The sequence below is a fragment of the Cynocephalus volans genome, chromosome 10 (assembly GCF_027409185.1).
Source record: "Cynocephalus volans isolate mCynVol1 chromosome 10, mCynVol1.pri, whole genome shotgun sequence".
In the NCBI taxonomy this organism is placed as follows: domain Eukaryota; kingdom Metazoa; phylum Chordata; class Mammalia; order Dermoptera; family Cynocephalidae; genus Cynocephalus; species Cynocephalus volans.
The window spans coordinates 100,148,003-100,170,624 of record NC_084469.1 but is presented as its reverse complement, the minus strand read 5'-3'; the positions used below and the strand labels follow the sequence as shown (position 1 = coordinate 100,170,624).

The following is a 22,622-nucleotide window of genomic DNA, read 5'->3' as shown; positions in this document are numbered from 1 at the left end:
AGCCCCATGGCCCAGAGACCTCAATAAAGTTTCCCTTCCGTTGACTTGGAGGAAAAATAAAAAAGAAAGAAATGGGGGGGGCGGCTGGGGGAGCCAAAGCTGAGTTGTACTCAATAGTCAAGGGCATTTCAAAAAACAACCATTTCTTGACATCATTACCAGCAGATCCTGCCACCAATGTGAGGCTAAGATGATATCAGGTGTCAGGAACCCGGCACCCTGGTGTTGGTCACAGCCATACATAAGGGCACACCTTTCCAGGTGACAAAACCTCCAGCACTGGACAAACAAGCCCAGTTCTCAATAACAAAAGATTTAAAAATATATATACACACACACACACACACACACACACACACACACACACACATATCAGCTCAAAACCTTAGGCAGCAGGAGTGGAGACTCAACTGCAGATAAAGTCTGGATGTTTTGACTAAAATGTATACAAAAATAAATCCAGAGGAACGTCTTAAATTATATCTCAAGATGGGTGAGCCTGGAGTACTACAAACACCTAAATTTGGAGAACTCAGCATGGGAATAAAAACATGTTCGCTGTTTACCCTGGTGCCCCAGCTAGAAGCAACTCCCCCATTTCTAAACAGAGGGGACACCCCCCAAAAAAAGTGTGTTTTTTTTGTGTGTCTCCCACAGGCTTGGCAAAATCCCAGTTCTTTTATTTGCTGTGTGGCCTTGGGCAAGATAAGTAACCTCTCTGGTCTCTAAAAGAAGGATAAATGTGTTTTCCTTGTGGCTGTGTACCCTTGTGATACAGTGAGTCCTGTACATCCCCTTCTCCCCTTTCCTTTAGTGAACCCACCTCCCATCTCCCATATTCATCTAGATTGTCACCCCCACCAGATTATTCACCCACCCTCAGTTCAGAAGTTTCCAACTCACGGGTGGTCTCTACTCCCTCCAAGACTTTGCCCCATCTATGAACCTCCTTCACAGTCATAATTTATCTTTCTTCATCCATGACCTACTAATATGTTCTGGAGAATATTCCGCAACATAATAATAATTGTCGCATCCTATCTCCCTTCCCTACCCTACCTCCCGTGTTCCCTAACATCCTACCACGTACCATGGAAGGGCTCCTGCCTGGGGCTCTGGTGGAGTCCTCACCACCAATTCCAAGGATTCTTCTCAGGACTCAGTCACTCTGTGTGCCTTCCCCATAGCTTTGAGCTCAAGTGAAAAGACCCTCCTTTTTCTGCTCCCCTATCTCTTATAATACAACCCTTAAGCCATCCACTCACCTTTTCCCACCTCAATCTCACCTTCACTCATTCTTCCCAGGGAATTTTACAGTGTGTGAAAGAGACCGGTGAAACTACAAAGAAGCAACAAGTCTGTGGGCAGAATTGCCTTCTTCAAAATATTGTAAAGCTACAGTGATCAGAACAGTAACAGCCCTGGTGCAGGGAAAGGCAAACACATCTATGGATACCCAGAAACAGACCCCAAAACACTGACGAAGGGGTAGATTTCTGCAAAAAATAGCATTGATGCTTCCAACCACTTACTGAATCAAACACGCGAATAGATCCCAAGTGTTGAGGATAAATACGTTTTTAAAATAATAGTAATTAAATGAGAACAGAAAATTGGGGGAAATTTTTGGTTTTGTGGATAGAAAAAGGCTTTCTAAGCATCAAGTACCGAAAGGACATACAGAAATCCAGCTGTGAACTCCATAGCTATTCTAAGCTTCCCTGGCAAAACACATCCCAGAGCATTTTCACTACTGAACAGAAGTGTCTGAAAACACAATGGGTAAAGGGTTCATAGACTTCATCAATGAAAACCACATACAGATTAATTTTTCAAAAACCACAAAGGTACTAAAAGATACATGGACAAAGGATGTGAACAGGAAGAGAAAAACTAAATGATAAATAAACATGTTTTAAAAGGTTCAACCCCGATAGCAATCAGAGAAACGCAGATAAAAACAATGACAACACATCAGCTCCTCTCCTCCCAGTAAATTATGAAAGATTTTCAAACAACACTCAGAGCTGCCAAGGTGTTCCCTCTCATCCAATGCTTGGAGGAGTGTCTGTTGGTACAACATTTCTGGAAAGCCATTTGGCAATACGTATCATGAGCCTCTGACCCAGAAATTTCACTTCTGGAAAGCAGGCCTAAAGAAACAAACGCTAGATAAAGCTTTGACACCAATTCATCCCTCTCTTTGTGAAAACTGGAAATAACCTAAATACCCAATAACAGGGAAGGGAAAGGAAATTAAGACACAACAGATCTATCAAATACCCACTAGCAAGAGGTACGCCCAATAAACTACTATCAGCAATGTTCACTGTGGAAGAAGATGGATGGTTTGGTTTTTTCCTTTACACATTTCCCCCCAAATGTCTATTATGAGCAATTTGACATCTACATAAATCATAAACTTGGGGGGGGGGGTGTTGGTTTTTCTTAAAGGATGACCGGTAAGGGGATCATAACCCTTGGCTTGGTGTTTTCAGCACCACGCTCACCCAGTGAGCCAACCGGCCATCCCTATACGGGATCCGAACCCTTGGCCTTGGTGTTATCAGCACCGCACTCTCCTGAGTGAGCCACGGGCTGGCCCTTAAACTTGTTTTTTTTAAAAAACCATGTCCATGGGCCGGCCCGTGGCTCACTCGGGAGAGTGTGGTGCTGATAACACCAAGGTCATGAGTTTGGATCCTGTATAGGGGTGGCCGGTTGGCTCACTTGGGAGAGCATGGTGCTGACAACACCAAGCCAAGGGTTATGATCCCCTTACCGGTCATCTTTAAAAAATAAATAAATAAATAAACCATGTCCATATTCTTCCACTCTGACTCCACTTCCAAGCAACAGGCACATAGCAGCATCCACTGTTTGGCACAGGGGGTGGCAAACTCCCCCAGGCCAAAATCCAGCCCACAACGCCTTCTTGTAAATAAAGTTTTATTGAAACACAGCTACACCCATTTGTTTACACCTGCCTGTGGCCACTCGCCTGCTACAATGGCAGATTGAGTCTTAGCAACAGAGACCGTGTGGCCTGCAAACTCTAAACTATTTACTATCTGAGCACCCCTTGGGCTAGTGAACCACGAATTGCTGTCCCCTGGTCACTACCAAGTGGCCAAGCCTTAAGAACAGAGCATGACAAACTGCTCAGAGCCCCACATCCCCATGTACCTTTCTGGCAATGGCTGTGGGTCCAACAGCGCTCGACAAACTGCCCATTGATGACAGTGGCAGGGCAGTTGGTCTTGCCCTTCGCGGTACCCGGACAGATGTCCCCACACTCCTCGTTGTCGTCCTTATTCAGCACGATGTAATTGTCCTCCACAGAATCCAGGATACGGGACCAGTCGATAGTGGCCAAGTAGCACAGCTCGTTGTTCTTCTCGATGCGCACGGAGCCCCGGGTGATGTTCATCAGGCTGTAGAGCCCGAGCTCTTTCAGATGAACCATCTCGAAGATAACCAGGGCGTAGTTGAAGAAGAGACGTGAACCCCGGATGACCGTGAGGTTGGGGAACAGGTCCTTGAGGCTCTCGAGCCCGTAGACCCGGAAGAGCAGCAGGTAGTCAGTGATCATGATGAGTTTGGGGAAACTGAGGTCTCGGAAATCTTCGGGCCTCGTTTTGAACATCAAGAGTATCTGCAAATGTCCTTCAATGACCGAACAGTTCTCCAGCTCGTGCAACCTGGTGAGGTTGTTCCGGATATCCATGCCAGGACACACTAGAAGTGAAAACAGGTGAAAAGCAAGACAGGTGAACAGACACACCCCGGATGGGTTAGAAGAATTAGGGGCATGTGACGTGGACCCCGCACTTTCACCCTGCACTGGGCCCTGCACATTCTGTAGCCAGCCTGATGGATGCGTGGCTTTCCCTGTAAAGTGCCCGTGCCAAAGTCATTGCTTACAAAAGGCAAAGAAAATAATTCCTTTGGCAAACCCTGTTAGCAGTCTTAAAATCATCACCTCTAATATGAGGCAATGGAGACAATAGGATGACAGGGGATTGGGTAACACAGTAGGTGCTGCAGGAGAAAGGGGAGCTGTCCCCAGTGCATCCCTGCTGAAGATCTGCAGGAGATGGTTTATGGGGATAAAGGTGCCTGCATCGGAAATAGGGTGAGGAAAGCTGGATCCATTTCTGTGTCCGTTCTCCCACCTCGCTGGCTGACTCTCCTTCCCGGCCTGCCCTCCTGGACTGCAGTCAAGTCCTTGTACCTGGGTGTGGCCTCCCGGAGAGTCTGATCTCCACTGTACAAGGACCCTGCACACCCCTTCTCCTGATGCTTCCTTCCGGGCTCTGACACCCTCCGTGGCTCCCCATGATCCTGCCCTCAAGATTCCGCCCCTCCATCCCTTGCAGCACATTAAACAGGCCTGCCCCCCACCCTTGCACAACTTCGGGTTCCTCTAATCCATGACCTATGAGAAGGAAAAAGTGAAATCACACAGGCCAAGCACTCAAGTAGTGCCCATTACACAGAAGAAGCTCCGTGAAGGTCACCTGTTTTGCCGTTGTTGTTCATTCTCCCAAACATCTAACAGTCATCTCTGGGCATCTCCAGGCTAATCCATCTGTTGGTTGACAAAGCCTTTTATCCCTTAGCTTCCTATTTCTAAATCCAACCCATCATCCTTCAAAATCCATTCAATTGCCACCTCCTCCAGGCAACCTTCCCTGATTTTCTTTTCCCTGTATACCTTTCTCTCTGTGTCTCTCATACCTACTTAACATTTGTGAGAATCAAACTCTTTAGAAAGCTTCTCCCTGCCAAGACACACACACACACACACACACCCCACAGCCCTCAGCACCTGGAATCTAAGGCTCAGTATACAACCTCTGCTTATTTTTGTTCCAAGGCACTAAATCTACCCTCAATATCTTTGAGGCAAGCAGACTGTTCCAAAAATGAGGAGTAAATCCTCTGAAAAATCCACCCTGAGAAGCACAAATTAGAAAGAAAACAGCAAAAGTTAACAATTGGGAAAAACAAGCAATGATGTTCCTGGGTCACAGTCAACGCAGAACGGATTTGGCTGAATCAAGGGAAAACACACACACACACACACACACACACACACACACACACACACACACACGCTCACTAGGAAGCTGGGGGGAAGGGCCCAGCACCCAGCCACCAGTAAAACATCACCCTCCCCTTGACACTTGCTGCCCTGGGTCTGAACCAAGCAGGAGCCCCAGAGAGGCTAAGCCCAGGCTGGGAGGCAGCTTCAAGGTGACAAGAACACCAGTTCCAGCCCCACCGTCACATCGACAACTTCCACGTGCCAAGATCTCGGCAGGCACTGCGCTGTTGACGCCTCCTCACAAACCCCATCCCCACCCCACAGATGAGAAAACTGGAGCTCCCAAGAGCAAAGCCCTCACCCGAGGACACACAGCCCACCTGGGACAGGCGGCATTGCTAGATTTAGCAAATAAAAATGCAGATGCCCAGTTATATTTGAATTTTAGATAAGCAATGGATACTTTTTAAGATGAGGATATCCCACGCGATGCTTGGGATATACTTATCCTCAAAAATCACTTGTTGTTTGTATGAAATTCAAATTTCACAGGGTGTCCTGTATTCTGTCTGGCTTCATAGCTGTGGACTCAGCCAAAGCTTCTCAAACCAGAGCCTCACACTCTATATTTATGTCACACACATGCGCACTCACTGCAGATGCAGGGAACACCTGCCCCCCACGCGCCCCAGACTGTGGAAGAACCCAAATCAGACACGAACGTGCATCAAAGATTACGTGGCTGGGCCAGCCCGTGGCTCACTTGGGAGAGCGTGGTGCTGACAACACCAAGGCCACGGGTTCGGATCCCTATATAGGGATGGCCGGTTGGCTCACTTGGGAGAGTGTGGTGCTGACAACACCAAGTCAAGGGTTAAGATCCCCTTACTGGTCATCCTTTAAAAAAAAAAAAAAGATTATGTAGCTATTAGACATCAGAGAAATGCAAATTCAAACGCAATGAGATAGCACTTCACCTCAGCCTATGAATGGGTAAATAAAATGTGGTCCATTCATACATAGGAAGATCATTCAGCCATTTAAAGGAAGAAGTTCTGATACATGCTTCATAATGTTACTCTGAGTGAAAGAAGCCAGACACAAAAGACCACGTATTGCATGATTCCATTTATACGAAATGTCCCAAAGAGGCAAATCCATACAGACAGAAAGTAGATTAGTGGTTTCAGGGACTGCGGAAAGGGAGAAATGAGGACTGACAGCTAAAGGATTCTTTTTGGGATCATAAAAATGTTCCATAATTGACTGTGGTGATGGTTACACAACTCTGTGCATGTACTCAACACCGTCAAATTTTACGATTTAAATGGGTGAATTGTATAGCATGTGAATTTTATCACATTAACGTTGTTATAAATGAAGATCAAATAGCTATAATTTAGGGGGCATGAAGAATTGCTCTTCTTTTTTAATCTCTTGTGAATCTAACTCTTAACTCATGAAAGCCGTATGTGTCCCTATTAGTCAAAGACAATAGAACCGTTTACTGTTGGCACAGAAAATACCCAGAGGATGTTAGAAATGGCATCAGAAATTGGAGGCACTTTTCTGCTGGCTTTTAATACCTCTGGGTGGGAACTGAAGGATGCTGCTCATAAGGTGGCAGCTGGTCAATGGCAACACAGGTAGAGAAGAAAAGACAGATCCTGGTGGCAGCTGATATTGTCCACGTGCTTACCGTGTAAAGCGCTTGGCCAGGCCCTGAAGCACATGTTATCGTGCTAAATCCTAAAAATAATCCCAAGAGGAGATGCCATCTTTATGCCCATTTTTGTGGTGAACAAATCAAGACTCCCATGGGCTGAGCATGAAGGGACAGCACTAGAACTGGAACCCAGCCCAGGCAGGCAGGCTCTGTGCTCGTAACTGCTATGCGACATTGTTACCATCTTCTTTCTTTCTACAAAACGCCTAATGAAGAAGCCAGCAAATGCGACTTAAATCAGGAAACGAAATCGTTTGCAGGCAGTAACAACCTGAACAGAGCTTGTTCAAGAGAAGTTTCTTCATTCATTCCTTCATAAGAAATATCCACTGAGTACCTGCTCCATGCTGGACACTGTTAAAGGTACTGGAATTACTACAAGGAACAGAACAGATGCTGTCCCTGATCTTACAGCCTGGCAATTGCTAAAAAACTACCCAGAAATAAAATATAACTGTGCAGGATGCCATCAAAGAGAGCTTCAGGGGCTAGAAGAGAGAGCAGAGATGAGCTACTCGACTCAGTCCAGGACAATCAAGGAGGGCTTCCTGGAGGAGATGCTGCCAGGACTAAAATCTAAACAAGCAGTGCAATGAGAACTATTCAGTTCTGCCTACTTCATAGATTTTATAATGGGTATCATTGAAAATGCAGGTTCACATACTCAAGTTGCTTCAAACATACCCAAGAGTTTTCCAGTAACAGAATCAAGTACTGGGTTTTTAAATTTTTAAATGAATTAACATTAAATAAAAGTTTATGTTGAGGGCCGACCCTGTGGCTCACTCGGGTGAGTGCGGCACTGGGAGCGCCGAGGCCGCGGGTTCGGATCCTGTATAGGGATGGCCGGTGCGCTCACTGGCTGAGCGAGGTGCGGGCAACACCAAGCCAAGGGTTACGATCCCCTTACCAGTCACACACACACACACAAAGTTTATGTTGACATTTAAAAGAATTAAGGTTAAATAAAACGAAGAATTCAGTCTCACTGGCCACAATTTCCAGTGCTCAAGAGCCACATGTGGAGAGTGGAACCATGTAGAACAAAGCCTAAAGTTTCCTTGGACACTGCTGGTCCTGAATTTCCCCCTCAGCCAGAAGAATCTGAGAATTTTCCATGAGGAGAAAAGTCTGGCATGAGAGTCATCTGGGAAAGTGTCCCCTCTCCCCTGGTTTTCTATCCAGTATGAAACCAGCACAGGGGATGTGTTGGGGGGACAGGGAAGGAGGTCCCTAGAAGATTCTGAAAATGCTTTACAATGCTAAGCGTTGTATACTTTCTGCTTTGAATCGTGAATGTCTCATTCCTAAAATCGCAGCATTCTTAAAACGCTCCCCGGTGACCTCTTCTGGGGCCCACACGTTCCTTTCTGCATTCCTTCCAGTCTTAAAACAGATTCCTCCTAAACTCAGGGGGCCCTGCCCCAACAAGTCCTGGGTTCAGGTGTTGGGCCACCACCCGTGCCGGTTTTGGGGCACACTAGAAACCCAACAGATCTGGCTTCCCACCTCAGCTCTTACACTGCCAGCCATGTGATCGTGGGCCACACCTTCAACCTCTCTGTGTGCCTCAGTTTCCTCACCTGTTAACGATGACAACTGCAAGATAAAAGCGATGAAGAGTAGGTGAGAATGGAGATCTGGCCTTGTACACCTGTGAGCTCCAGTATGAGCCACATGAAACCAATTTCCAAATTTAGCATCTTCAGAAATTAGAGCTTGGGTATTCTGGGGTATCAAAGACCCTGAAGATTCTCCAAATGCCTGGAAAAATGGCTCTCAAAATGGATTTGAGCAAAGGAGGAGGATGGAAGGAGGTGTGGCAGGTGGCAGCACCCAGAGATCTGGATTCTAACGCAGGTCCTGGAACCAGCAAGCCAGCCATGTGGAAGCCATTCCTGTATTCACTCAATAATCGTTTACTGGGCATCCCTGTGTGCCAGGCGTCATGCTGGGTACAGGGGGGATGTCAAGATAAGTAAGGTCGCAGCCTGACAGCCAGTGGAGGAGAGAGACATCTAAATAACCGTGATGAGCTGCCATCTGAGTTAAAAGACAAAGTAGTGAAACAACCAACTGCATGCAGCCCAGGGATGAATCTCAACTTTGCCATTTGGCAGCTGTGTGACCTCAGGTGAGTGACTTAACCTCTCTGGGCTTCAAATTTCCTGGAATTGTTAGGGACAGTAGGCAAGAGGAGCAGGGAACACAGTAAGTACCATGGGGAAGGCAGCCTAAGGTCCTCGGGGAGATCTATGCAGACTGCATAGGGTTGAGGAGTTAGTAGCAAAACCATGGGGGGAGGGTGTTTATAAAGGCAGATTCCCTTGGATCCAGCAACTCTTGTTCTGGAAACCTGCACATAGATTCCTATAAGCAATATGGTGCCGGTGCTGGGTCATTCAACCCTCTGTCCACAGCAGCACACAACTGGACACAACATAGCTGCCCATCAACAGGGGACCAGTTAAATCAATTATGGTCCATCCCCTTGATGCAGTAGTTCTCAAAGCGGGGTTCCTGGACCAGCAGCCTCTCCTGGGAACTTGTGAGAAATGCAGATTCTCAGGCTCCCACCCCAGACCTCCTGGATCAGAAACTTAGTGAGGGGGTCCAGAAATCTGCATTTTTACCAGGTCCCTACAAGTGATCTTGGCACATGCTCAGATCTGGATAGTAAGAGTATCGTGCAGGGGTCAGCAACCTTTTTCTGTGAAGGGCCAGAGAGACAGTATCTTCACTTTTGTGGGCGACAGGTAAAGTCCTGGTCCCAGCTACTCAATGCTGTCTTTGTAGCCTACCACGGAACAACACATAAATAAATGAGGAGGGTTGTGCTCCAATAACACTTTATTTAGAGATACTGGAACTGGAATGGTGTCTATGTTTCATGGATCACAAAATGAAAATTTGAATTTTTGTTCAACCATTTAAAAATGTTTTAAACACCCTTCTCAGCTCAGGGGCGGTACAAAAACAGGATCCGGCCCAAAGGCCATAGTCTGGGGACCTCTGACGTGATGGAATACCGTGCAGCTGTAAAAAGAAATAAGGACACTCTTCATGGTGACACAGAAAGATCTCCAGGATATGTATTAACAGTAAAGTGCAAGGAGATGACCAGACTCTGTGATATGGCGTCACTTATGTAAAAAGGTGGGGTGGAGAAGTACAAATAGACCTATTGGCTTACATGTGCAAATACTATTCTCTAGAAAGGTAAACACACAAAAAAATGTTTTTGCAACACTGGTTGTCTCTGGGGAGAGGAACTAAGTGGCTGGAACAAGAAGAGAGCGTTTTTGCTACTAAAGCTCTTCATACCTGTGAATTTTGGTTCTGAGACTGAATCAGATAATCAAAAAGCTGCAAACATTCTTTAATAGAGATAAAAATGCATAAAAGGTGAAGTACTCAGGCCGTGGGATATTTTTTCCAGGAACCTCGTGAAATAAAGGAGCGAGCTTGGTTGGCAAAGGGCGTTGGCCTGAAGGAGATTTATGGATGGACCGGAGGTGGGAGGGGCTGGACAATTTTCCCAGCTCTGGAGGAAGGAGTCGGAGAGGTGACCACACTGCTGGGAGGAGCGACAGCCCACAGAGACGAGACTTGAGAAGAGCCCTGGAAGAGACCAAGCCTGCCTTGGTCTTGCACTTCCAGCCTCCAGGATGATGAGCAAATAAATTTCTGCTGTGTGTGCCACTTGGTCTGGGGTGCTTTGTGATGGCAGCCCCAGCAAAGCCATCCCAGCTCAGCCTTATCCTTGCTGTGTGACCTTCAGCTGGCCACATACTTCTCTGAGCCTCAATTTCTTTCCTGGTCTAAAAAATGCAGCTGGGTCGTGAGCCCAGATGGAGGGAGGTTACTTGAATGGAACGGAAAGTCACTTTCTCTCCACACCAGCCAGTCAGTGGGGGGTACCTGGAAACAGAGGATGCGGGTGAAAACTGAACCATCAAAGATGAGAGGTGGAGGAAGAAAATAGTGTCATCTGTGGTGTTCAGGTGAAAGAGGGCTGGGATAGGACCTTTGCCATCCAGACCATCATCTTTCCAGAAACTTCTCACGACGTCATCAGGCTGGTAGGATGTATCGAGGGGACTTTTCGAACACACCAAGACCCAGCAAGGAAGACGTGGTAATGTTGGAAGATGTGGCCGTGGAAGAAAACCTTGAGACTCAGGACCAAAAGTGTCACCTCAGATTTCTCCTTCCATGGAGTGCTGGCCAGTTAGCTCATGTGGTTAAAACATGGTGCTGATAACACCAAGGCCAAGGGTTCGGATCCCAGTACCAGCCAGCCACCATATAATAAAATAAAGTAAAATAAAAAAAATTTAAAAAAAAAAAAAAGAATTCTCCCTCCTGGGGAAGAGAAGGCAGGTGTCCGACCTTTGACATTCACAAGGCAGTGACGTCACAGAGGAGACCTGCAAATTCCATGGATCATGGATCTACCAGGAAAGGTGAGCACAAAAAAAAAAAAAACAGGATTCCACAGGGTAACCACGAGAAAGCCACATCCAGAAGAACAGACAGCCACGGCATGTGAGGTGGGCTCTGCTGGGAATCACTGGGCATGGAGGGGCAGTAGATAGCCTGGGGGGTGGAGGCACACAAGGGAAAACACAGTGTCACCAAGGATTTACTAGATGAGGAAAGAAATGGAGGCTCAGAGAGGGACATGGCTTGCTGAAGGTCACACAGCAAAGAGAAGGCAGAGCTGGGACTGGAGTGCAGTATATTCATTTGCTTGTGCTGCCATCACAAAGTTCCACAGTCTGGGTGGCTTTAACAATAGAAACGAATTTTCTCATAGTTATAGAGGCTGAAAGTCCAGGATCAAGTGGTTGATGGGGCTGGTTCCTTCTGAGTCCTCTCTCCTTGGCGTGTAGAAGGCTGTCTTCTCCCTGTGTCTTCACACGGTCGGCCCTCTGTGTGTGTCTGTGTCCTTTTCTTATAGGGACACCAGTCATATTAGATTAGAGCCCACCCTAAAGGCCTCTTTTTACCTTAATCACCTCTTTAAATGCCCTGTCTCCAAATACAGTCACACTCAATACTGGGAGTTAGGATTTTCCACATATGAATTTGGGGGAGGGTACACAATTCAGCTCACAACATCCAAGCCCCTTTGTACCCCGAGCCATCACACAGGACCTCTCAAAGTGCACCCTGTGGACCACCAGCATATAAATCACCTGGGGTGGGATGTGGAGAGTATATGTTAAACTGCAGATTCCTGGGCCAGCTCTAGACTCAATGAACCCATCTCTCTGGGAGCCAGGCTCAAGAGTCTACGTTTTAAACAAAGTCCCCAAGTTATGCAGTGAGGACTCAAGTTGGCAGATATATTCATCTGCCAACCTGGCCCACCTCGTCAGCTCAGGCCCCCACCAGCCCCCATCCTTCAGACCCACATGCCTCTAAGCACCTGATCCCAAGACCATTGCCATCAGGTGCCTTCTTTGAGGATGTTGACTGTTGCCAGCAGGAACCCCATAAGCATGATGGGTGGGCACCTCAAAATTTCAAAGAAAGAAGGTCCTGCACCCATCTTACCTGTCTGGGTTCCTGACTCCATGTCTCAGAGCCAATTCTGACTTCAATTCTTATTTTCACCTGCTCAGGCTGTTATAACAAAATACCACAAACTGAGAGACCGAAACACCAAAAGTTTATTTTCTCATAGTTCCAGAGGCTAAGATGTCCAAGATCAGGGTGCCAGCATGGTTGGTTTCTGGTGAGGGCTCTCCTCCTGGCTTGCAGACAGCTTCCTTCTTGCTGTGGGCTCACGTGGCCTTTCCTCTGGGCACACGGGAAAGAGAGAGATCTCTGGAGTCTCTTCTGCTTTTTGTAAGGCCACCAATCCTATCATATCAGGGCTCTGCTCTTATGGCCTTATTTACCTTCATTACCTCCTAAAGACCCTATATCCAAATACAGTCCTATTGGAAGTCAACATACGAATTTGGTAGGGATACAATTAGATCCATAGTGATTCTTCTCCAACCAAACATTCAGCTTCTAACTCCAAGCCACCTCCTGTCATTTCCCTCCAAGACCTGCCCCCTCCATGTGAGACCTTGCTTTCTGCTTTGAACAAACATGGACTAAGTTCTTCTCTGACCTACATCTGGCATGTGATTTCATTTATCCACACAGTCCACGTTTTGCTTGGACACATCCCCAGTGGGCAGACCAAGGGTAACTGGGCCCCAGACATATAAGCTGAGTCTATCACAGAGCAATGAAGTCAGAAAGGGAAGGAGGGAGGCCTCTGACCTGTTTCCACGAGGACAGAGTGGGCGTCAATGGGCAAAAAAGGAGAAGAGCGTGCAAAAATGCCAAGACATGAAAAACAGGGAACCCCAAGGAAGTGCAGCGTCTGCAAGCCAGAAGGAGGTCAGGCTCAGGAGAGGGGGAAGGGATTTAGCTGGTAGCTGCACAAGGACCAAAGCAGGAAAGTAGAAAAATCCCTCTGGCAACAGTGTAGAGAAGGTACGGAATGGAATATTCTGGAACCACCATTCCAGCATGGCGTAGGGAAAAGGGAGCATGTACAAGAAGAAGGATAAAACCAAAGAGATACTGGGGAATGAGTATACACAGGACTTTGAACCCAGGGTAAGTGGAAGAAAGGAGGGAGGCGGGATGAAGAGGGGTTGTTAATGAACACGGGAAGTTCGAGACAGGACCAGTCGGGTGGCAAAGACAACAGGCTCAGTTTGGGGTATACTGAGTCTGTGGGCGCTTTGGGGTGCTCAGGGATGTGGGTCTGGTGGGCATCAGGAAGATGGGATCTGGGGCTTGGGAGACCACATGGATGCTGGTGGAAACGGTGACAATAAGTGATATTGCCAGGAAAGATGGGCAATCAGGAAGAGAAAAGGACAGAAGGGGGCGCTGTAGGGGGCGCGATATTTGACAAGGGACTAGGAAGAAGATTAACGTCCCACAGCCACCCAGACACCAACATCTCCTATACGCCGGCCTGAAAGCTCCGCAGTGTCTAATTTCTCCAGCCAATTACACAGTTTTGTAATCCTAACAACATCCAGCATCAAACCACAGGATCAGGAGACTTCCATGCCATTTCAGGAGGCTGGAAATTTAAACAGACAGGGAGAGATGGTGCCAGAGAAGACTTCCTCATTTATACAGATGGGGACAGACGGGGCACAGAGGACAGAAGAGAAAAACCAAGAGAAGGGGCTGGCCCATGGCTCACTTGGGAGAGTGTGGTGCTGACAACACCAAGGCCACGGGTTCGGATCTCTATATAGGGATGTCCGGTTGGCTCACTTGGGAGAGCGTGGTGCTGACAACACCAAGTCAAGGGTTGAGATCCCCTTACCGGTCATCTTAAAAAAAAAAAAAAAAAAAAAAAAAAAAAACGCCAAGAGAAGTCTTCCAAGTCCAAAAAGGCACTTTGTAGAAATGTAGCAGGTGGCATTGAGACAACGCAACTGAGTAAGATTAGAAAGGAACATCTCATATCTTTCCTGATCTTCGAGAAGGAAACTAAAGGCTACCTTCTTAGAACAGGTGGCAAGAAGAAACCACAGAAAGGCAGTCAGAAAACAGCTGTATCCCTCCCCTCTTGGGTTTCTATGTCCGACCACTACCTTCTTCTGTGCTGTTAACAGATGCGGTTTTGGAAAGTACCTATGTTTTCCACATTCCCCAAAAGGCAAAGGTAAGAAATCAAACTCTCATGATAACATCCTGCTACTCCTGAACACAAGACAGGGGCTTTTCTATAAACCTGATGAGACACCATGCCCTTAAGAAATTGGAAGAAAAAGCCAGATTTGAAATCAAATATTAATCCTCATGTGTCCAATTTGAGCCCCAAATGGAACTTAGAACCAATCTGCATTTGGCAACACAGAACAGCAAATCTTGCTCTGCTGGGAACAAAATATGTTTCTAAAATCCCCAAAGCCACTGCAGCATTCCCTGGCACCAATGGTTGGCAGAGCGCAGAGACCCCCCCCCCACTGAAACACGGGCCAGGGGTTAGGTGCCATCTCATGAATTTTCCAAGAGGTAGCCAAGGATTTGCACACAGATGAAAATATAACAAAAAGGGCATTTGCATTCCAAAGGATTTTGAATTAAAAATGACAAACACGAATTCACAAATTTTAAACCACAGTGATAGGAGACAATCTACAGCCAATTCTTATTTGCAGAAGTTCTGTTCTACAAAAGTCTCTGCAAACACTGAATTTGTGAATACTGAACTGTTGTTCCTATGGGAAATCCTGGGTTAGGTTCCTGTGAACTTCTAGCCACAACATTTTTATTAATGGATCAGTACATAACCTTGTTTTAATGTGTGTTTCTGTTGAAAGACACTTTATTTAATATATATTGTTTATCCATTAACACTGAACTCATGGCCAGTGTCACTATAACTCATGCCTTGAATGAAGATTATCACAGCCTTCTTACCCTAGGAAACCAGACAGCATTTCAACAGTACACTCGGGGGTGATTAAACAGCTTAATCACCAACAAAAAGCACAAAAATGTTAAAAACATGGCACCAAATATACCACAAAAAGGACAGTTGTTTTAATCCTCAGTATGAGAATTGTATGAATCTACAATATGAGAGCCAAAACAAGAAGGCAGAGTGCCAACCTGTTCAACCTAAAATTTGAGACTCCAATTTTTGGAGTGTCATCAAATGACCACGAATGTGTCATGAATACTGATTTGGGGATTACAAGTAAATTTTAGCTATTAGGCGGGATCTGGAAATAATGAGGCTAGATGCAAATAAAAATTTTCAGTTTTAGAAATATTAATCTAATTATAAGTTTTTTTTAAGTCTAGAGAAAACTATAGGAGTGGAGACATCAGTGGTTGATGGGGTTAGGGAGACTGGGCAATGAGAAGACTGTTCTGTACCCTGATTGTGTGAATGGACATACAACTCTATACATGGCTTAAAATTCATAAAACTGTACACCAAAAAGTAAGTCAATTTCACTATACGATAATTTTATTTTTTAAGATAATTTCTTATGCATGAATGTGGGGTACAAAGTTGACTTTCAATAGATGTGTACAATGTGTGACGGTCAGATCGGGATAGTTAGCTCATTATTACAATACATAATCATTCTTTGTGTCCATTAACCAATTTCTCATTAACCCCCCTCCGTCTCCCCTCCCCCTTTCCCCCTCTAGTAATCACAGTTCTTTTCTCTCCTTCTAAAAGTTTGACGTATTATTCTGATTTTTTTCTTTCTCTCTCTGTCTCTCTTTATTGTTTATTTGTTTATTTGTGGATTCAGCTCCCACTTATTAGTGAGAACATGCAGTATTTCTCTTTCCGCCCCTGGGTTTTTTCACGCAGCATTATTTTCTCCAGGTTCATCCGTGTTGCTGCAAACAGCAGAATTTCATTCTTTTTTACAGCTGAGTAGTATTCCATTATGTGCATATACCACATTTTCCCTATCCACTCATCCATCGATGGACATTTAGGTTGGTTTCATAGCCTGGCTATGATAAATAGAGTTACCATAAACATGGGAGTGCAAGTATCCCTTTGACGTTTTACTGTATGTTAATTTTAAAAAATAAAATTTTTCAAAGGTTAAAAACATAGACACCAAACCAATGGCACAGTCACCTTCTGGGAAAGGAATGGGATGGATCTGGGGGACATGGTGTTGAAGGGGACTTTTGTTTTTTTCCTCTCTATACTTTTGTAATTTTTTTTTCAATGAGAATGCATTGCTTGTCATGATTTTAATTAAAAAACTGTAAACTGTAAATACGCTCCAACTGCAAAACATGAACCACACAACCCCTGGATGTATTATGAGTAGAAATTAACGTGAAGGGTCTTGCGAAAAAAACCTCACAGCATACACCACTTCCTTTTAGGTTCTTGAGGCAGGACTGACGGCACAGAATCCTCTTTCAGTGCCGATATGGCTGTTTAAATAAACAAATCCTAAAATCACACACACAGCTAAGGAGGGGACATCACTCTTACTTTCTCACCCTTGGAGCCCCTGTATTCAGCAAATGACATAAATTTTTCTAACATGGCTTGCTCTGTAAAGAGAAAAAGACAGCATCCCTGGGCATTTCATTTAACTCAATTCATTCGAATTGTACCTGGGACCACACAAGCTATTAGGCATATCATCACGAATAAACCCTCAAGAAGTTTGTTCCAGATCAGGAGTTAGGAAACTTTATTCTGTAAAGGGGCAATGCATAAATATTTTTGGCCTTTCAGGCCATGAAATTTGTCATAACTACTCAACTCTGCTGTGAGAGCCCAAAAGCAGCCATAGATGGTGAGTGGACAGATGACTGTGGCTGTGTGCCAATAAAACTTTATTTACAAAAACAGGCAGTGGGATTTGGCCTGAGGGCCATAGTTTGCCCACCTCTGTTCTACACAAAGGAGTCGAACTATATGTAAATTAAAAAGTAGACTGAGAGAAGGTCAAAGGAGAGGCCGGTCCTGTAGGAAGAGAGAGCCAGCATCTCCAGTGGGAGGTGGTGGTTGGTGTCAAGCCATAGAAGTCAACCAAGGTGAGGCTGCAGGAGACGCAACGGGGAGGTGAAGGATTACCTTCAAGAGAGCCACCTGCGAAGCGGTGCAGACACAAGCCAGATGCCGTGGGCAGAGCAGTGGGTGAAAGGTAAAATAGCAAGAGCAGTGAGGGCCAGCCAGGGGAGGTCTGGAAGGGGAAGGCTGGAGGTCAGTATGGGTAACGGGGTTCGGGGGGATTGAGTGTTTATACGCTAAGAAGAGAGAGGCTTGTGGGTAAATGAAGATGCACGAACAAGAGAGGGGAGAGTGTGAGGGCCCAGGTGGGTAAGGGTCTCAGACAGGGAAAAAGTTAATAACTGCCCCAGTGCATGGGTTCTCAACTGGTGAAGGTTGGCAATGTCTGAAGACATTTTTGGTTGTCACGAGCAGGAGCGAGGGCAGTGCTGCTGGCATCGAGTGGGTGCAGACTAGGGATGCTGCTCAATACCCTACAGTGCCCAGGACAATCCGATTGCAGATGTCAACAGTGCCAAGGTTGAGAAGTTCTGCTCAAACCAAACAGGAATGAAAGTCAACGGTGCAGTGGAGTGAGGTGGGGACCCTAGGGGGCTCACCCTGATGGTTTCTATGAATGAATGGGGAAGGGGCAAGGGGCAGGTCTCCAGGGGAGAAGCAAGGTTACAATACCCCCAGGGAGGTGATGTAAGAAATGAGGGGGACCTGCATGTGAGCATCTCAAGCCTTAATGAGCTGACTTGCTGGACCCTCCCTCCCGAACTCCCAACTGTGTGGGTTCCTATTTCATTAATCCTTCATTGCCTTCACCCTTCGACTTTGCAATGTCCACGAGCAATCTTGGGCCAGGGCCGGCTAATCCAGAGAGAAATGCAGAAGGAAACCCTTGCCCATTTCTGAACAGCAATGAAGACTCCACAAAAGAATGAACTGGCCTGGTGCATCTTCCTATGACATCCCCAAAAAGCGTCCTTCCTTCCTTGAAAATTGCACTGATTTCCCTCCATCCCCCACCCCAACCAAAATACCATATGAGTTAACATTAGAGATTAATGATCTGGAAAGTTCCTTGCCTCATCGCCAACCCTTCCAGAGGCACCACATCACATTTATTTGATAGGATATTGTTAACCATTACTCCAAGCAGGGATGGGGAGGCTCAAACCCAAAAGAACAATGGTTTGTTAAGAAATCAGTGCTCTGGAGCCACACTAGTGGGGATTCTAATTCCAGCTCTGCCGCCTGTTGGCTCTAATCTAGTGAAGCTTCCTCACCGGCATAAAGGGATATAAACCCTATCTCACAGGGTTGTGGTAAGGATGAACTGATTATATATGCAAAGCTCTTATTATTGTTAGTAAGGCATTATCCAGAGAATAAGGAGCTCCTTAAGATGATGTGCACCTAGAAGGGCTCTACCGCCTGTGCCCCATTCAGGAACAAATACTGAACACCTAGTATGCGCCAAGCACTGTTCTAGGCTCTAGAAATGTAGCAGTTAACAAAACAAACATGACCCCTGGCTCTTGTGAAAATTGTAAGCATGTAAAGAAATGGTAAAACCCTGAAAGCCCAGCCATAGATCCCCAATTAATTACCAAAGCTACAAGGAACAGAAGACCAAGGAACCACACACACGCGTGCGTGCGCGCGCACACACACACACACACACACAAAGTCTGGCTTAGGTCTAACAACTTGTCTTGGATTTTCCTAATAAGAACCTACACCACCTGCCACCCTTCATTGAGCACCTACTGTATCCCCGGCACTCAGGGGCCTTTAGACATTGGGTAATTGGCAAAGCCACTCAGCAAACCCAGTTGGTCAACTCCGGAGCCTGTGCTTTCTCATGCATCTTTCACTGTCAGGGAATCTAGGAGATTCCATTCCTTCCCTCCCCGACCCCTTCCTCATCATGATTAATTCCCTTTTATGGAGAAATCTGAAGCAGTAACCCAATATATTTTTAAAACACGGCTTCAGACCCCCTGGGTGGGAAACCCAAACTATAGCTTCTTAAATGATTCTTCAGTCTTTGTCCCACAACCAGAAAGGTACCTGCTACTAAGCCTGAGGAGGACACTGGGGTTGGGATCTTCCTCTGTCTGCTGCCCACACAGGGACACCCAGGAACAAGGTCCATAAGGTCAGTGGGTAGGAGAGGCTCACTCAAGGTCAAAGACCTCTCAGGTAAAGACCCCTTCATGAAGGGCAGAGCTTGGGCAGAGCCAGACACAAAGAGGTTCAAGTCCTCACCCTGGCATGGACTTTAGGGCAAGTAGGTTATGTGTCCTACTTAAGCCTCAGTTTTCTCCTCTGTAAAATGGGTTCACAACAGTATTAGCCTTCAGGGCCACTGTGATGGTCCAGAGAGATAAGATGGACCAGCACTGTGCCATACAGTGATACTAATTACACTAATCATGATCATAAACTGCCATTAAGTCTGCTACTACAATTGCTGCTGTTGCCAAGCTTTAGAGTTGGCCTGGGGACATCGGGAAACAGAACCCCAAAGTGTAAACATGGACCTGGAGTCCGGGGTGGCCAACGAGCCTAGATTCAAGGAAAAGGGGTGCGGTCACCCACCAGTAGGGTACCCTGGGCTGTGGCTTCCAACCGTGTGCGCTCGAGCGCTTGGCTGTCGAGGCTGTCCGGATCCAGTGAACCGGAGACGACCCAGAGGGGACGCGTGTCGCGTCTCCGGAGCGAGTTGGGCTGGGAGGGGGCCAGGCACGGGTCGGAGGCGCGCTCCGGAGAGGCCCCCGCGGCGGGGCGGGCACTGGGGCAAGGTTCCCGGGGCTCAGGTCAGGCACGCGAGGCGCAGAGCAGCGAGCCTGGCCGGGCAAAGGCCAAGGTCAGCGGCTTCCCGCCCCTCACAGGGCCGGAGCGACCATCCCGGCCACCGCCACTCCCCTCCCCGGGGAGGGTTCTCATTTTGGCTGGGGGGTTTCCTCTCCACCCACCCACTCCCGCGCCCCCAGACTCACCCTCTCCGGGGTACAGGTGGCCCGCGACGCCCACCAGCAGCGCGGCCACGGCCACCAGCAGCGGCGCGGCCGCCGCCCCCCGCGGGTCCCTGGCGCCCATGGCCGCTGCAGCGCGGGGACCCGCGGATCAAAGCGCGCGGCGCCCGCCCGCTGGGGTCATGCTCCGAGGCGGCCGCCCGCGAGAGGCGCTGGGGACCCCGCGTCCTTTTCTTCCACGCCGGCGGCCTGCGGACCTCGGCCCCGGCCCGAGCGGGGCCCTTGAGACAGCCCCGGGAAGGGCGCGCGGGCTCGGCCGCTGCAAATACGGTGGCGCGGCCCGGTGGAGGTGGCGCTGACCCCCCGGCCACTGCGGCCCGGGCCCCTTCCCGCGATCTCAGGGCCCGGAGCTCCGCGCTGCGCCCGGCCTGGCGGCGGTGGGGTCCGTCCGCACGCTCTGGGCGGCGATCTGCGGACTCCGGGACAGACAGACGTGCGGACAGACGGACGCGCGGACCGGCGGCGGGCACCTGGGCGGGCGGGTGGCGGGCGGGTGGCGGGAGCGAGGGCTGCTCGGGCCCGTAAACAACGCGGCCCGTCAGCTGGGCCCCGTGCGGGCTGCAGGAAAAGGCGGCGCGGATCCGCCTCGGAAGGGACTTGGCGCCCGGGAGAGGCCCGGGGACAGGGAGGGGGGTGCAGTGGGGGACGGGCCGAGGGAGGCGCCGCCCGTCCCCGCCCCGCCCGCCCGCCCGCCAGCCTCCCCGTGCCGGGCCCCGCGCTGGAGGCCCCGGGCGCGCAGGGGCCGAGCAGGCGCCCCAGGCAGCCCGGCGACTCCAGCCTCAGCCCCTGGGGGCGCCCCAGATGCAGCCCCGACGAGAAGGAGCCTTTCTTCACCGCTTTGCTATTTTGTTCACCGTGGACTTTGGGGGATCCATTTTTGTTTTTTAAAATATTGGATTAGAATATTAATCCCGGTAACCCGGTGTTTTGACACTCCCTTAACATTTGCAGCCCAGGCAAGCAATGACTCACTCGCCTCCGCCTGGTCCCGGCCTGGCCAGAGACTCTCAGGCTAGAGCGCAAGGGCACCCCCACAGGTCCAGTCCCGCGTGCGCCCACGACCAGCTCCGCGAGCCACGCCAGGGCCCTGGGGACAGCCACGTGCCCGCGCACCTTGTGCACTCCTGCGTTCAGTGATCCGGGCCCTTCGGCGTGGCCTATGGTTCAAGTTGAAGAAACGACACCTGGGAGTGTGTGCAGAAGCTCCTAAAAGAGCAAAGCAGGCTCTGGAGACCTCACAGAGGGCGCAAGTGGACACACCCGATTTTCAATGCACAGACCAGTCCGTGTGTGTCTGAATGTCTAGCAACGTCATTCGAATGACAAATGGTCAACCCACCTTACTGAAGGGGGCAAGGGGCCTTAAGGACAGCAAAGCCAGAACTGAATGGGAATAGAGTCCTTGCACCCCTCCCTTCCTGTGTGGTCTTGGGCCAGTGACTTTACTGTCTCTGGGTCTGCCTCGTCTGTGTAACGGGTTTGGCAATACCTGCATGCCCACTTTGGGGAGGTGCACGGGAAATAAAATTGGAGAAAGTGCCCAGCACAACCCTAGACCCAAGGTATTCATTCATCCTCTCTATTGAACAAATATTAGTTTGCCAGGATCTGGGCCCCCTGTTTCTACCCCAAACTGTTCCTGCCTCTGGGCCTTTACCCTGGTGGTTTCCCCTGCCTGGAACCCTTGAGCCTGGCTTCACCTCTCTGCTCAAGTGAGCCTGCCCTGACCATGCTTTGCCAATCCCTCCTCCTGATTCCTTTGTTCCCGTCCCCTGTCATTTCCACGGCATGCCACGCTTATCTCTACCTGAAATTCTTAGGAGTTGTTTTGTGTCTCTTCTCCCCTCCCCGTGAAGGCAGACATCTCATCAGTCTTGTTCATTGCTTTACCCCAGTGTGGACATGTCTGTTGCTTAATAAATATTTGTTGAACGGAAGAATCAACAAGCAAGAAGTAATAACGGATTTACAGTGAGCAAAATAAACATGATGCGTTTCCTTGTCGTGCCTACAATCTAGTGCGGAGGAAGGCCATTAAATAATCAATCGTGTGTGCTATGAGTTGAGGGGAGGTGGAGGGAATTAGGGAAGAGTCTGCTGAGGAGGTGATTTGGAGCAGCCAGCCAAGGGAAGCCTGGGGGGTGGGGGAGTGTTTCAACACAGGGAACAGCATGTGCAAAGGCTCAGAGGAAGACGGGCAGGCTTTCTTGCAACTGAACCAGGCAGTGTAGCTGTAGGACTAGGAGAAACGGAATCCAAGGGCAGAAA

The 22,622-nt window shown here is 48.3% G+C and overlaps 1 protein-coding gene across 6 annotated transcripts in view; it reads right to left on the bottom strand.

Annotated features, from left to right (window-relative positions):
* Positions 1-20,885, bottom strand: part of INSR (insulin receptor) — a 155,875-nt gene extending 134,990 nt beyond the window's left edge. For 3 of the 6 annotated variants that reach the window (XM_063112522.1, XM_063112523.1, XM_063112519.1), the window contains exons 1-2: positions 20,319-20,884; positions 3,187-3,738 (exon numbers count right to left, since the gene is read on the bottom strand). In XM_063112522.1, the coding sequence (XP_062968592.1) occupies positions 3,187-3,738; positions 20,319-20,418 (652 nt within the window). In that variant the 5' untranslated portion in view covers positions 20,419-20,884. Of the gene's footprint in view, positions 1-3,186; positions 3,739-20,318 lie in introns of all 6 variants that reach the window. The other 3 variants (XM_063112520.1, XM_063112521.1, XM_063112518.1) reach the window with 2 other exon arrangements.
* Positions 20,886-22,622: the final 1,737 nt, after the last annotated feature.